The 16154-nt window shown below is 44.6% G+C and overlaps 1 protein-coding gene across 2 annotated transcripts in view; it reads right to left on the bottom strand.

The window, feature by feature from the left end:
• The window catches only part of STK38L (serine/threonine kinase 38 like), a 419201-nt gene that overhangs the window by 11259 nt on the left and 391788 nt on the right, over nucleotides 1–16154 (bottom strand). For both annotated transcript variants that reach the window (XM_069628096.1, XM_069628095.1), the window contains exon 13: nucleotides 1202–1293. In XM_069628096.1, the coding sequence (XP_069484197.1) occupies nucleotides 1202–1293 (92 nt within the window). The remainder of the gene's footprint in view (nucleotides 1–1201; nucleotides 1294–16154) is intronic.

Raw genomic sequence — 16154 nt, 5'->3', positions numbered from 1 at the left:
CAGTTTCCCGTACCTCGCTGCCGTACACTGGAACACTCTCCCTAGCTCCCTGCGCTCTGAACCCTCACTGACCGCCTTTCAGAAAACCCTGAAAACGACCCTGTTCATCTAACAATTACATGGCCTAGCCCTCGTAATTGTATTGTATGATGTATTATGTGATATATCTGATCACAGGTCACTGCCTTACTGTAACCCAAGGCACAACCTGCTCACATTGTAACTAAGTCTTCCTTGCAAGTAACAGTGCCACAATGCCCCTGGGCTGCCTGCGCGCTATATAAATTAAATAAATAAATAAATTTATGCTAATTGCCAACATTTGTGGAGGCTTCTGGTGTGATCTAAATGAAGGCCACAATAAGTGGGAAAGATATAAAGTAGAAATACAGAGTTCAGTGCAGGGTGCGTAAAAAACCAGTAAGTGAATGCATACGTTTGCATTATGAGCACTAGTTCTGTTCGAGACTACAGAGCAAGAGAAATAATATGAACAAAGAACCTAGAGCTAAACTTTAGAGTTACAATATGAGCACTAGTTCAGTTCGAGACTACAGAGCAAGAGAAATAATATGAACAAAGAACCTAGAGCTAAACTTTAGAGTTACAATATGAGCACTAGTTCAGTTCGAGACTACAGAGCAAGAGAAATAATATGAACAAAGAACCTAGAGCCAAACTTTAGAGTTACAATATGAGCACTAGTTCAGTTCGAGACTACAGAGCAAGAGAAATAATATGAACAAAGAACCTAGAGCCAAACCTTAGAGTTACAATATGAGCACTAGTTCAGTTCGAGACTACAGAGCAAGAGAAATAATATGAACAAAGAACCTAGAGCTAAACTTTAGAGTTACAATATGAGCACTAGTTCAGTTCGAGACTACAGAGCAAGAGAAATAATATGAACAAAGAACCTAGAGCTAAACTTTAGAGTTACAATATGAGCACTAGTTCAGTTCGAGACTACAGAGCAAGAGAAATAATATGAACAAAGAACCTAGAGCCAAACCTTAGAGTTACAATGCATACATATTTAAATGCATGTACAAGATCATCACAGGGTTGAAGCACTTCAAAGAATCCGATTAAAAATGGCTAGCAGTCATAAACAGGTTGCGGTTTAAGCTCTCTCCATGGGCTAGTCATGTCAAACATCTTCACACAGATACCTTTTGTTACTGACAGACATTGGTCTTACCTGGCTGTAAAATGTCAGACTCTGGAAATTCATCGAAATTGGAAGTGTCATCGATGCTTTTAATCTCTATTGGAATTGCTGCGGGTCTCTCTCTGCGTATAAAGGAAAGAAATGGGCACCTGAACAGCATGAAATCATGTTTACAATGACTAACCCGTACAGCACGGTTCCGATGGGGAGAGGAATACCTCATACAGTGTTTACCTTAATTCTCTGGTGAGATAAGATTATGCTTTATGTGTTGTTCTGAGCATGTCCCATTGAGGCACACTTCATTACAGCCGATTGGCCGCTTGATGCCCTGAAGATGGACTACAGGTCTGAAATGCATTGGCCAAGCACTGTACACCTCATTATTTAACTAAAAATGGAATGTGAAGACAATAAAATAACCTTTTATGATTAACAACAAGAGGCGTGAAGAAACATTTTGTAGACTGTACTCTACAGGGGCGCATCCAGTCCCTTTGGAGATTCCCAAGGTTCTCAGAGCCCTTAAGCTACCATTGCTCATCCGTTTCACCTGAATGAACGTTTCAGTTTGTAGGCATATTATTTGTTAAGGTTTTCAGCCACTGCAACAGTGGAAATCTCTGCAAATGGTACCATACAGAAAATAAATCTATGTTCGCAATGGAATAATGCTAATATTAGAGGGAAGCACATTCATTTATAGCATTCTAACAGATGCTTCTGAAATGATCTTCTGATACCAATTGATCATAAATGTTCAAAATCAACTCAGAGACCCAAGTGAACAGATCCTGTATATTATAAATAGAAGGCTTACACTAGCTTTCTAGCACCACAGAGTGAAGCGGCAATACAAGATCATACACAGATTAACCATTTGTGATTGTCTAGGCAACTCCGGTCGGCTCATCACATTGCCATGGGAGCCACATGCCATATTTGTAGATGCATAAGGGAGTGAGGGTGAGGCGGAATTGGAGGAAGACTGTCCATCAGAAACAACATTACTGAAATGAACATATCTTTTCATGGACACCACCTCCTCCCAAAGATCGCTCGTCTTCTGAAATCTGTAAATGCAGAGCACCATTTGTTGGGAAAGCTTTTTTCAACTTCTCTCTAGTCACTTCAATGGAGAATCCGACATGCAAAAAGTTACTTACCTGTAATGACAGTTTCCCCAGCATTGGTATTTTTCATAGTCACGTGCTGTAGAATATTCCCAGTCAGGCTGGGAATCCTCTATATAAATAGCAGTGTGGGTTGTAAAAACAATGAACTGCCTTCAATTTAGTAATCTATCAGAGTAATTCTTGGTTCATCTGCTCTGCGGCCAATGGGCACCCTCTCCATTAACTCCTCCCCTGGAGGCAATCTTCAGATTACTTTAACACAAGGGCAGCATGTAATGCTGAGCCTCAGATGGGGCAGCAATGAGGGTTGCATATGAACCCACAAACGATACTAATGCTGGAGAACTAGCCAACGTTTTACTTCTACAGGAGTGGAGTTTTCATAGATTACAGGCTTTTGAATTGGTTGATAAGTAGTTAGAAATACAATTGTAGATGGGGAGGAGATAATGAAAAACGGCTCACCTCATGCCAATGGGTAATGCAGGACCGCCTTTCTGAACCCCTCAACTCCTGACCACACCGTAGTACCTCGTAAGGATGTGCAGGACTCTCGATGTGGCCGCCCTGCACATGTCGTGGAGTGGCACATCCGGAAGGAAGGCAGCTGTGGAAGATCTAGCACTTGTGGAGTGACCCCTTGGCTTGCCGGGGTGCAGCCTTCGTGTCTGTATGTGGCAGGAGACTTTGCAGACCAATTAGGCCTGTTAGGCAAGATTGTATGCAGCACCCTGTGGGAGACTACACCAGCCTTGACCTCTTGGCAATACTTAACCTAACCTTTGGTATAAGCACGTACTACACAAGTTGGTAGAGTTACTGAGCAGCCAGGCTCATCTCAAGAAGGGTCACAATGTGAGCTCTAGGGTTATAAAATGAGGATTCACAGTGAAGGTATTCAAACAAACACTTAGGCTAAAGGTTTCTTGATTAAACAATTATTAATTTAACAGTCAGTTGAAAAAGCCTTCTTTAGAAGGGAACAAAATATGCAACACCACAAATATACTTCAATAAATGCACACTCTCAGTTCCACCACTAAATCAGTAGATATCCTTTGGGGATGGCACACAGACTTCCTACACCCCGAGGTGACTTAAATAGCTAGCACACTGTGGTCATGGATATACTACTGACACATTTAGAGCAATGCTGAGTTTGGTGTCAAAGAAGTTTCAAGGGAGAAAATAATGGTTAGCAAATATTCTTAAGCAGGTAAGAACTTTTGAACGGTTTATAGTGATAGCATTGAATGCAAAAGCATCAAATGCAAAAGCATCGAGAAAAATCATTTGTTTCATGGGGGATCTCCCCCAACTCCTGTTTTCCTACCCCTTAAAACCCATTATAATAAAAATAAAACCTTTACCCTTTTAAAAAATGAATTTTCTAGATGCCTTTGCATTGTATTCGAGGGAATCTTGTGAATAGCACCACTGCGGTTCTTGGACACTTCCTGGACTTCCCTCGCATGCGGGGTCCAGCACTCTGTTGAGCTGCCTCAGGCTTGGTCAGTCCTGCTTCATGGGAGTCTGGAGGATCTTCCTGGAGCTCGGGTCGGACTTAAAAACGAGACACTCAAGTCTGGTGTTCCTCTCCCTGGCAATCGGTTCCTGCAGCCGCAACGGAAGTACAGCCAGCTCAGAGAGTATGTCCAGACAAGTTTGCTTTGGGGTTGATTGTCGCACCAACCCAAGGGGAGAAGTCGTCCTTGCAGGGCTTCTCTAGTCGAGGCGAATTCGGAGCTTCAGCACTGCAGCAGGACTTCACCAGACAAACCAACGGTCCAGGAGTTGCAGCCTTCGTCCAGTGGTCCACTCTGCCTTCCAAGCAAAATACCTCACCTATTATGTAGGTTTCTCCCATTCATTTGCAGTTTAGCTATCAATCACACAGCAGGGTGGCTGTCCTCCAAGGACAGTCAGCCAGCCAACCACCTTTGGGTGCATTCCTGTAACTAAGGGGATTAAGCACAGGGAGCTTCAGGTACCTCCCTCACTTCCTGCCCCTGCAAGACACAATGGAGCCAGAGGAGGGCTTCAGCAGTGAACTCCGCGAAAGAAAAGGAGCAAAGGGACCAAACCTGATTTGGTGCGCAGAGTAAATTTCAAGAAGGATCTTTACAGCAAGAAAAGGCGAAAAAAGAAGACTGGGGCACATTTTTACAAAATGGGCACCCATGGGTGCTTTACTGTAGCTGCAATTGCAGCACGCAATAAAAACACTCAATGGTAGGAAAAAGTAAACCACTGCCACGAGCCATGAATTGAAACATAAAAATGTTATATGAGAAACTAGACAAAGGGGATACTAAGTAAGCCCTCCAGCACAGCACCCGATTGGAAGACAGTGTGTGATAGATCTCGAATGTTATAATGTAAGTAAAGTCAATTTCACTTTACTGCTCTGGGAAATAGTTATCCAAGAGGCGGCATTTCAATCTTTGTGTGACACAAAGTAAAAAGGTGATGCCTATGGAGTTTGTCAGACTACAAAACCAAAAGCAACAGAGTTCAAATCACAGAAAAATAAGAGTGGGAAAAAGGTCTCACTCTCTCCAGAATAAAAAAATAAAAGTCCTAAAGTCCAGCAACGGTGCTGGGGGTCCTTTAAGGTAGAAGGGAATTAGCACATTTCTGAGAATCCTCCCGAACAAGGCCCAAACAAAATGTAAAGTCTGTTGGACTGGCGGAATGACGGTGCAGCCCAGGTAGTACATAGGCACCCTTCTGACAATTAAATGCATTGCGTGACCTTTTGGCTGAGGTAGATGGTACATTCAAGAAAACCGAAAGCACCAACGGTTCACTGAGGTGGAATAAGAAAGGAACCTTGGGCATAAAAATTGGGATTAGTTTCCGTGGACACCCCTGTCCTTGTGGAACACCAGTAAAGGTTCCAGCACAGAGAGCCTGCAGCTCACTAACTCGTCAAGCTGACTTGATTGCGACTAACAATGCCAATATTTAGGTGAAATACTATGCCTGCGGTGTGCATAGACTTGAAAAGACTGGCACATCAAACTTGTAAGGACCGTATTAAGCTCACAGGAGGGAGCGACCATGTGCAGCAGGGGAACCTTCCTGAATAGACCCTTCATGAACTCCTTGATCAACCTCGTAGAGCACAAGGACTTTGAGTCCAGAGCTCGGTGTACCATGAACTAGCCGCTAACTGGACATTGGCAAGGGAATGGGCCAAGATGCTTTTAGCTAGATGAAACGGGTACGGTAGCAATTGGGATGCTTCGCATCTGATTAGGTTGATGTTTTGGCTCGTACACCAGATGGTAAGTCTTTTCTTTTTCTTGCTGTAGCACTGGAAGGCCACTGAGAGAATCAGTCTGCACCCTTATGGCAGGTTTACTTGGCAAAACTCCATATATTCAGGAGCCAAGCACTGAGGCTGAAGGAGGATGGCCATGATGCAGCACTTTGCCCTGTCCTGTTTTAATGGGTTGAAGATTTTCAGGAGACCGATGTTGCTGTGCTTGGGATAGGAACAAAAAGGCAAGATTAAGTACTGTCTCGACCATGCCGGTGCAATCAGGATGAGTCTGCACAGCTGCATCCTCACCGTCCGTGGGGGTGGATGGAAAGGCAGAAATTTGTATAGAAATTTGTGGACCCATGAGATGGAGAATGTCTCCCCAAAGTTGCCGGGATCTGGTAATCTGCTGGTGAACAACTCAAATCAGAATATTTGCCACCTGGCGAAGAACTCTACCTTTGACCCGCCACAAGGTTCAAATATGTGGACCACATGGTGTTGACTCAACTCCCACTTATGGCAGGACTGCTTCACCCTGCTCACAGTCTGCAATAGAGTTGCTGATCCCTGTGAGGAGCAAGGCGACCAGGAACATCCCTTTCTGCATTGTCCACTTTCACAGAGGCAGGGGCTTCAATAGATTGTGTTCGCGAAGCCACTTTTTCCTGATGTATAACATTCCTGTGGTGTGGTCGCAGAACATTCACCATCTTTCCTTTGACAAGGGGCAGGAAAGACTTAAGTGCCCAAAAAACTACCCTGACATCCAGAACCTTTATGTACAGTTTCTTCTCAGCAGAAGACCATAGCTCCTTTGTCTGCAGCTCCCCCAAGTCAGCTCTCCAACATTCCATGGATGTGTCTGCCGTCACTTTTACTTCTGGTTGTGGTTACATAAATGGCACACTTTGTCAAGTTGCTCTGTTTGCCACCATCAGAGGCTCCTGTGATAGGACGACGTCAAGTGGATCTTGTCTTCCAAGTTTCCTGACACCTCGTGCCACCTTGCGTCCAGAAACTCCTGCAGTGGGCACCTGAAAAGCCTACAATGGGCACCCGAAAAGCTTCCAGTTGAGGACTAGCAGAATGCATGATGCAAGTATGCCCAGGAGAGATTTGAAGACTTGAATAGTGGTCATCTCTTACTTAACTTTAAAGTTTGCACCTTGGATCTTACGTTTCAAATATACTCGTGTGAGGGCCTTTGCTGACAAGGTTGTAGAGTCCAAGCAAGCTGCCAGAAAAAGTGTTCCTGGTCAGAAGCTTTGATGAGTTGGCATAATTTTATCGAGAAACCTAATGAGGTCAGACCATCCTCCTGCAAGCTCTGTGTGGTGCTCCCCTTTTTTCAGAGAAAGTGCTCAGACTAATCAATCATCTAGGTATGGAGATGTGCAGCCTCCCTGATCAGAGATGCGTGGCTACCGGAGCCAGGCACTTGGTGAAATCTCTGGGTGCTGATTTCAAACCGAAGGGTAGTACCTTGAACTGATAAGGTCATCCCCGCTACCATCAAGTACAGGTACTTGCGTCGTCTAGGGTAAATTAGAATGTGGAAAAAAGCATCTTCCAGATCGAGGTACAAGAGTAAATGAGTCCAGGATGGGCCTCCATTCTGCCATTTCTTTAACCAAGAGGAAATGGCAAGAGTAGACTCCTTGATTTCACTGATCTTGCAGAACTTGCTCTCTGTATCAAATAATCAGGTGCACTTTGACTTACTTTATTAGAACATCACCACAGTTTTTTAGTCCGTCTGAGGTTGGGGGTAACTGGTGGTTTACAAAGAAATTCTAATGAGTCCGTAGTACTTTTTAGGAAATGCACTCTTTGGTCAGTTGTAACATGCTTCCATTGATGGAGATATGTTGCAAGTCGCCCATCCACTAGGAACTAAAGTGAGGGGTCGGCTGGTGGAAGAAGGCAAGACTGCTTGGTAGACTGGCCCCTCGGGTGTGGCCATCTGTTGCCTCTGCAGTAGTACTGGGCCCTTGCTCTATACTTTTCTCCTGTGAAGTAAGTGGCTTGCCTGTAGCAATGGAAGCGGTAGGGTGAACATAAATTTACCAGACTGAGAGAAACAGGGTTTGGAATGAAAGTACTAACGCCACCTATGGTACAGGAGTGTACCGTCAATCATTGTTGCCAACAGCGTATAGTCAACCTTGCTGCCAAAGAGGTCCTTGTTAAGGGTGTTTTCCTAAAGTCCTACTGGTAGTAAGACTTTAGTAAGCTATCCCAGTGGTTTGTAGATCTCCAACTCTTAGTATCAGTCTGTACAAACTCAAGACCTTGGTAGAGTGGCAGAGCAGTCAGGCTCATCTTAAGAGGAAGGTGTGAGCTGTAGGTAAGTACTGAACCTTAGACAGACATGCACACCAAAGAAACACACGTATAATTCATATAAAATTATAAATGTATTATATATACACTCACCAGGATCACTTTGAATACTTAAGACGTGTACACTAGAACATGTCGGAATACCAGAGAATACACTTCAAAGGACACTTCATTTTCGTGTTTGTTCGCAGTTACATTTGTAACAACATTACAAGGGGAAAATACAATGTTATTGTACTATTAGTTATTACTCTGCAAATACATAGTAAAGTTAAGGGTTTCTTTGACAGCAAGTCTTGAGCCCAAAAAGGCAATCATAGCTAAAGGCAGTTGGGAGAGGGAGCGCAATCTTGACGAGCAGCAGAATATGAAGAGTTCCAGAGGATTTCTTCCAGTCTCTAGTGCCATAGAAGCAGCAAGTAAACAACTAACAAGGGAGACCTGTAAAAGGACTTTATGAAGGGGCATAGGCAGTGGCATGAGTTGGAGGTAAGAGGGACTGACCTTGGACACCTCTAGTTGCACTCCAACACTCTGGAGTAACTTCTTGGAATCAGACAAGCAATACCCCCCCACCCCCAACAGTACCTTAGGTTTGAAGAAAATGTTTGTGCTGGATGCTCCATGATGTTGCAGCTCTGGACCAGACCTCTGGATTCCTTGGTCTGATGACTGAAGGCAGGACAATGGACGGGATCGCTCAGCAGCAGTATCGAGGGAGGACCTGGCGCACGACTTTCAGCAACTTCTTGGTTCACTCAGCGGTTTCGGCACCTTTTCTGCAGCACCAACAAAGGACACGGATCGCCCGGTCAATCTTAGTTGCTTCCTGCAGTGAGGGGGTGTGGGTGAGCTGGATCGGATCTCTGGAATGTCCTTACGGGTTCAGCAAAGAATTGAACAGATTCAGCCTTTCCATGACAATGCACTCTAAATGGGCAGCAGGTCTCCTGGTATTGGATCCGAAGCTCTGGAAACTCCTAGGACCTCGGGAGATGGCCCAATCTAAAGTTTCTCTTGGGACTGGTTGCTCCCACCAGCCAAAGGGAAGGAGTCGTCCTCTTTGGAGCTGCTCTGTCGCATAGAAAACAGGGTCAGGATAGCAGTGGTTGCTTCACAGTGTTGTAAAAGGTCTGCAGGAGTCTCTGGTCGGCTTCTTCATTGGTTACTTCAGCTTCCAGTGGTGGACTTGCTTTTCACTCCAGAAGCCTCACCTTTTATACAGTTCCAACACACACTCCCCTGAAATCTCTCAGCATTTTACAGAAAGGGGCGTTTTGCTGTGGGAGCTGGTCCTATTCAGGCACTCTGGCAGACAAAGGAGGGGGGGGGGGGACTCCTCCCCCACTTCGTGCCTGCCAGACACTCTGGAGCCTGGGTGGGGGGGTGGAGGGGCATACCCAAGGGTTCCTGCCAACGGCAAAACGCACACACTGACCTTCCCCTCCCAGAATGGTAGAAGAAGGGCTAATAAGAACAATCGCACTACTAATGGTGAATGGTGATAAAGGAAGTGAGGCCCCATGTTTGTACTTGGGTGCCCCTACGGTGCACTACCGAGGCTATGGACATAGCCTGCGGTACAAAAATAACAATAGTTGGTAGAATATGTCCACCGCCACTAGGCATAAATAGGAGATCGTCTATGTGACTAAAAAGTCACAGGAGCAGAGAGAACGGGGATACTAGGAAGCGGTACACTCTCTACTAGGAAAACGAGCAATAGAACTCATCTCCCTATCAGAGGTAAACAAAGATATTTATTCTGTGTAGTTCCTCGTCCCAAAGAAAGATAAAACCAAACGCCCAGTGTTAGATTTAAGACTTGCAAATACATATTTCAAAACTGTGATGTCGACTCTACAGTAGGTCATTCCTCTACTACAGAGGAATGATTACATGGCAAGGCTAGACATGAAAGATGCATACTTTCATATTTCAATATTGCAAGCTCACAGAAAGTATCTGAAGTTCAAGGTGGGGTCTACACACTACCAGTTCATAGTATTACTCTTCACGATTGCTTCAGACCCTGAGGGTTTTCACAAAAGTACTAGCGGTAGTGGCATCTCACCTGCGCAGACAATCGATCCTAGTGTACCATTATCTGGACGACTGGCTCATAACAGGTGCCACAGATGTGTCAGTCGCACACACAGGAAACCATAAACCTCCTGTTTCAATTAGGGTTTTCATCAATTTAAAAAAAAAAAAAATCAAGCCTAGTCCGCCGCCGAGCCAAACAGTTTTTAGGGGCCATTATTCGGACAGAAGACAGCCTAGTCCAAAACATGCGGCATCAGAGCCCTTGTTATGCAGCCGGTCACCAGACAACTGCCCAGAAGGTGATGCGTCGTCTTGGTATGATGGCTTCTTGCATCTTGTGCCACATGCAAGATTGAGCATGCTTCCAATACAGGAATGCTAGCGAAAAAACTGTTTCATCTACAAGGAGAGTGGGAGGATCTAGTGATAGTTTCGCTGTCTGTAGTGTTAGCACTTCAGTGGTGGATGTTCGGAAAGATTTTGTGAAGTCCAACTGGTGTGGGACTTTACAAGACTTATCTGCTTGGTATTAGTGACATAACGTTTAACATAGGCCTGTACTGCACAAGTCAGTAGAGTGGCTGAGCAGCCTGGCCTATCTTAGAATGGGTATTGTGAGTTGTATTTACTGATTTCATTGTACTGCTTTACAAGTATTCAAGTAAACACGTACACCCTTAAAAGTCGATTGACTTTGATATGGGTTGTCCCTCAAAAGTGGTAGCTTAGTGTATACTGTTACTGCTGGGAAAGGCTTATCTAGATTTCATTGGAAGATTTAGTTGTCCTCACATATACTGAGAAACTGCTTAACCTTTTTCGTTCCCTAACCTTTCCTTTCTGCAACCTCTGAATCTGCAAAGTATATATAAATGCCATTACTGTCCTTGTGATTGGAGTCGCCTCAGGGTGTAGGAATTGTGTAAGAAGCATATCCAAAGATTATCCACCAACTTGTTTTGATTCAGAAAAATAATTATAAAGTATATTTACATTGTTACACAAATTGCCTTTTTAAAGAATGCTTATTTAAAAATTGATGTTGATTAAATAATTCTTTATAACTGAAACCTTGAGTGTAAGTGTTACTTGGCTACTTGTATTTACGGATTTCATTTGTACAGATCTACAACTCACATTTACCCCTCTTGAGATAGGCCTGGCTGCTCAGTCATACTAGCAACTTGTGTAGTACAGACTTATACCAACAAACTTCTACCAAAAGGTGGGTTACCTAATACCAAGCAGATAAGTATTGTGTTGTCTCACAGTGTGACACACCAATTTTTACCTAACGTGCAAATGGGTAAACATTCTAGCCTTGAGCATCATGAAGGGCATGGTTTGGGATAATAAACAAAAGATCTATCTAGCATTCGTGGACCTGGTTCAAGTTTTTGACCAGGTGGGTCGAGCGCATCTGTGGAACAAACTACAGACTTGGAACTGTCCATCAATGCTAGACCCATTGATCTCGCTGCACTCAAATATCAACTTGAAAAATCGGATGGAACAAAAGTGGCCTTCTGTCTCAAATAATACCAACATACAGAGGCCTAAAACAAGGATGTCCTTTGGCCACTGCCTTATTTACCTATTCTTGGCAGACATCAACTTAACTTTGGATACATTAAACAGCTTCCCTCCACGGATGGGTGGGTGTCAACTAAGCCGCCTTCTGTACGCTGATGGCCTGGTCTTAATTGACCAGACACTGATCGGGTAACCGCGTCAAATAAATTAACTAAATATGTGGAGGGAGACAATCTCCAGATAAACATAGCCACGACAAAAATATTAGTCCATGAGAAATCAAAAAAGTCAAAATCAAACTTGTGTGGAAAATGGATCAGAAGCAAACAAGTGGGAGTATTCAAATATCTAGGAGTGCTAATAAACAGCAGCTACAACCAAGCTCAGATACCAGATGCTGGTGCCTGAAGGCAAAATCCCTGGCAACTCAAGCAACAATTTTAAATAAAAAATGTGTCCGGTTCTCGATGATTCCTGTCCTGAACTTTTATAAATGGTACCAATCTTAACATATGGCTCTGATGCAACGCGGGGATACCAATTAAAATCTGGTCCATTTTAGAAGGTATTTTTTTGGAAAGAAGTTCTGCAGGTGCCGAGGTCCCTGCCTATTCAAATTCTGAGGAAAGAACTAGGGCTTCAATCATTGAGATCAATTGTGGAGTGGAAGCAACAAGCTCTATACAGGAAGTGCCCGATTTCATCTAAAACTACCATAATGGAGCTGATTTGCAAGGAAATCGAGAAAAGCAACAACGGGGCTCTGAAAGAATGGGTCAAAAGAAACCTAGCTGAATTAACTGCACTTGGATCCACTCTATGTGACCTGAACACCAACCCATCAAAGCTTAAAACTAAATTGGGGGAACTTGACTGAATTCAGACCACAAACGAAGTATCTGCCTACAAGCTACATCGCATGACGGTGAACGAATCAACGGCATTGGGCAGTATACCCAAATATTTGACATTGTTCCCATCAACATACCACAGAGACCAATTTCTATGGTTCAGATGAAATCTTTATCGGACAAATGAAATGGGGCAAGATCACTTGCAAAATCAACAAGAAACAACTAATGTTGATTTTGCACAGGAAAGAACCAAGTAGAAACTCTGAAACCTCTACTGTTTTGCACAGGACTGACTGAAATCAGAACCAACCATTTCGGTCGATTCTTAAAAAAACATCTGAACCTGTAGAAGTGCGGATCCGTGGCGGGCATTTGTATTAAGTGGAGAAAAGGTGTCAGTGATCCTTGCAATAATAGCATTTATGGCTGAGATTCTGCCATAGGGTAATCCTTTGGCGCAGAACCGGGGTGATGAGTGGGTTAAAGATCAACATATGATCTGGTTTGCTTTTCTTGTCTTTCTTTCTACTTCTTGCTTCCTCTTACGTGCTTCTCAGATTTTGAAGCTTTCGGGCAGCAAGAGTATGAATTTCCATTTTTTTACCGACTCCCACGACCTTTGGTAAAGGACATGGATATAGCAGGACTATGGCCTCATGAGTCCGTTGGAAGCTGTGCCGGTAAATACCGGCACGGCTGCTGCCGGAGTCATGAATTTACTGGCACCCGGCAATGGGTACTTACTGGGGCATTACGGGCCGGCGGACCCTGTAAATCCCCATTGCTGGGTGCCAGTAATTATTACTCCCCATTCCCATTTGAGTCCCATTGGACTCAACGGGAATGGGGAGGACGGATGCACCGGCACCATTCATGAATGGTGTCGGTGCATCCGTCGAGTTCTGCGAGCGGGTGCCGGCCTGTCCGCCAAGTCAGACCTGGCAGGCTGAAAGGCACCTACCTGCGAGCAGAAATAGTAGTTGGCTGGTCCGGTACCAACGGTGCCGGTAGCTTATCGGCACCATTGTTACCGGACCGGCAAACTTGCAATGAGGCACCATGTATATTTTTTTTTGTTTTCTCTTTTGTAAAAATGTAGTAATACATTCATGTAAATATGTCCAGGACATTTCACTAATTTATTTTCCGAATGACAATTCCACCTCACTCATTTGTTATGGGGTCAGTTTATGGGGTCATTAACACATGGGACAAAAGTGAGGCCTACTGACCTATGCTCCACAGACTTCGTCCCGATTAGGCAGATACTTTTAATTTGAAATCCCATGCAAACCAATTGGTGATTGGGGCGTGTAAAGGGAAAGAGTTATCAGTGGAGACAAGGAGGTTCATTATAGGCTTGGAGTAGGAGTTTCCCCCATTGCAGTTTTGAGGCTTCCAGCAACAGTTATGGGCTCAAGCACATACCCCATGTTAGGCAAGATTGTATGTAGTAACCCTGTCAGAGACTACACCAGCCTTGTCCTCTTGGCAATAGGGAACCCAACCTTTAGTGTAGGCCTGTACTACACAAGTTGGTAGAGTGACCGACAACCAGGTTTAACTCAAGAGGGGTCAATGGGAGCTGTAGAGGTGCAACATAGAAATTCACAGTGACAATTATTCAAATAACACTTATACTCAAGGTTTCTTATTAAAATTATTAATTTAACAGTCCTTTTTTTAAATAAGCTTTCTTTAGATAGGGAGCGATGCAACAATACAATACACTCCTTAAGTGTCAATTAAGTAGATACCCTTTTGGGATGGCACACTTACACTTCCCACACCCTCCGGTGACTTCAATAGCTAGGACACTGGACATTGATGTATCACTGTAATACTTAATGCAAGCAAATCTGTATAGTTCTGGAAAAGCGAAAAGGTTAGGGAAGGAAACCAAGGTTAAAAAGTTTCTTTGAACAGGTGAGCACTTTCACAATTCCCCAATGAAATATAGGTTAACCCTTTCCCAGCAATACAAGTAACTCATGTATGACGTTTTGGAGGGACAGATAAACACAAAGTCAGAAGAGTCTGCAGGGAGCCAGGACAGCCAATGTCAATTGAGCAAAGTCTAGGGGAGCTGAGGCACTTCTGCAAGATAGCACAAAAGTCGTGCACAATGTCAGAGTCTGTAGCAAAGAATCACTGTTAGGCCACAAGCTGTAAGACTTGTGAAAAGCAAAGATGCAAGCAACTCTGCAAAGGAAGCAGCTGCAAGTCTCCAGTGAGAACAAGCAAGCTACCAACAAGAGGTAAGTACTCCTAGTTAGACAGCACCTTAAGTCTGAAGAAAAAGGATCCATCTGGCTTCTGTTCCTGTTGCAGTACTGCAGATCCGGTGTTCCTGGGCCTCAGTCATAGGGACAAGAGGGAGGACGCCTGGGGACTCCTGCACTGCAGTTTGAAGTTCGGCAGCAGCAATGGGCTTACTTAAGATCAGCGGCACCACAGTTTCAGCTACCGGTCAATAGCACAACCGTGGTTCTTGGACACCTTGTGGGCTCCCCTCGCATCTGGGGTCCAGTACTCTATTAAGGTGGCTCAGGCTTGGGGTGTCCTGCTTCGAGGGAATTCATAGGATCTTCCTGTAGCTCAGGCCGGCTTGAAGATGATTCACTAGTTTCTGGTCTTTCTGACCCCTCGCACTCGGTTCGAGCAGCAGCAGCAGCAGCAAGGAAGTACAGCCAGCTGGGAGAGGTGTTCCAGGCAAGTTTGTCTTGGAGTCGATTGGTCCCACCAACCCAAGGGGAGAAGTTGTCCTTTCCAAGCTTCTCTAGTCGATTCGAAATTCGGAGCTTCAGCACTGCAGCAGGGCTTCCCCGGGCAAACCAACGATCCAGGACGGTGCAGCAAGCTTCTCTTCCCGTTTCTTTTTCGGTTCCTTCGTCCAGTGGTCGACTCTGCCTTCGTCCCAAAAGACCCTGCCTTTTATGCAGGTTTCTCCCATTCATTCACTCACTCACATAGCAGGGTGGCTGTCCTCCAAGGACAGCCAGCCAGCCAATCACCTACGGGTGCATTCCTGTAACCAAGGAGACTAAGCACATGGGAGTTTCGGCACCTCCCTCGCTTCCTGCCCTGCCAGACAGTATGGAGCCAGAGGCGGGCTTCACAAGTGTACACCGTAAAGACAAAACAAACAAAGGGACCAAACCTGGTTTGGCACGCAGAGTAAAAATCAAGAAGGACCTCACAAGCAAGAAATGGAGAAAAAAAGAATACCGGGCCATTTTGACAAAATGGGCACCCATGGGTGCACTACTGTAGCTGAGGATTCAGTCTGACGTAAAAGAGCACAATGGTAGGAAAATTAAACCACTGCCACCAGCCATTAATTGTAGTGAGGGTACCATAAAAATGTTACATGAGAAAGTAGACAAAGGGGCTACTATGTGACCTCCCCTTCCCCCCAGCACTCCACATAAGATGGTGTGTGCTGGGTCTACAAAAAGAAAAAAGGTAAGTAAAGTCAATTTCACTTTACTATTATTGGAAACAGTAGGCACTGAGGGGGCTGTGTGTCACAGTACAAAAGGTGATGCCTATGGAGTTTGTCAGACTTCAAAATGAAAGAGAATACAGAATCCAAATCAGATCAAAACACCTGGGTGAGGGAGAAAAGGGGCTGGCTCACTCCAAGGTTAAACAGTCCCAAAGTCAAGCAAAAGAGCTGGGGGTCTCTAAGGAGGGATGAATTTAGCAATGTAATGAGAATTCTCCCCAACACCCAAGGGCAGGGGTAAGACAGCTTGAATTCAGTCTCAGTATCACAGAGGATCCCTCAGGAACAGCAA

Source organism: Ambystoma mexicanum, chromosome 12, assembly GCF_040938575.1.
Source record: "Ambystoma mexicanum isolate Mex_15411 chromosome 12, UKY_AmexF1_1, whole genome shotgun sequence".
Classification (NCBI taxonomy): Eukaryota; Metazoa; Chordata; class Amphibia; order Caudata; family Ambystomatidae; genus Ambystoma; species Ambystoma mexicanum.
This window is presented reverse-complemented; position numbering and strand designations above follow the sequence as displayed.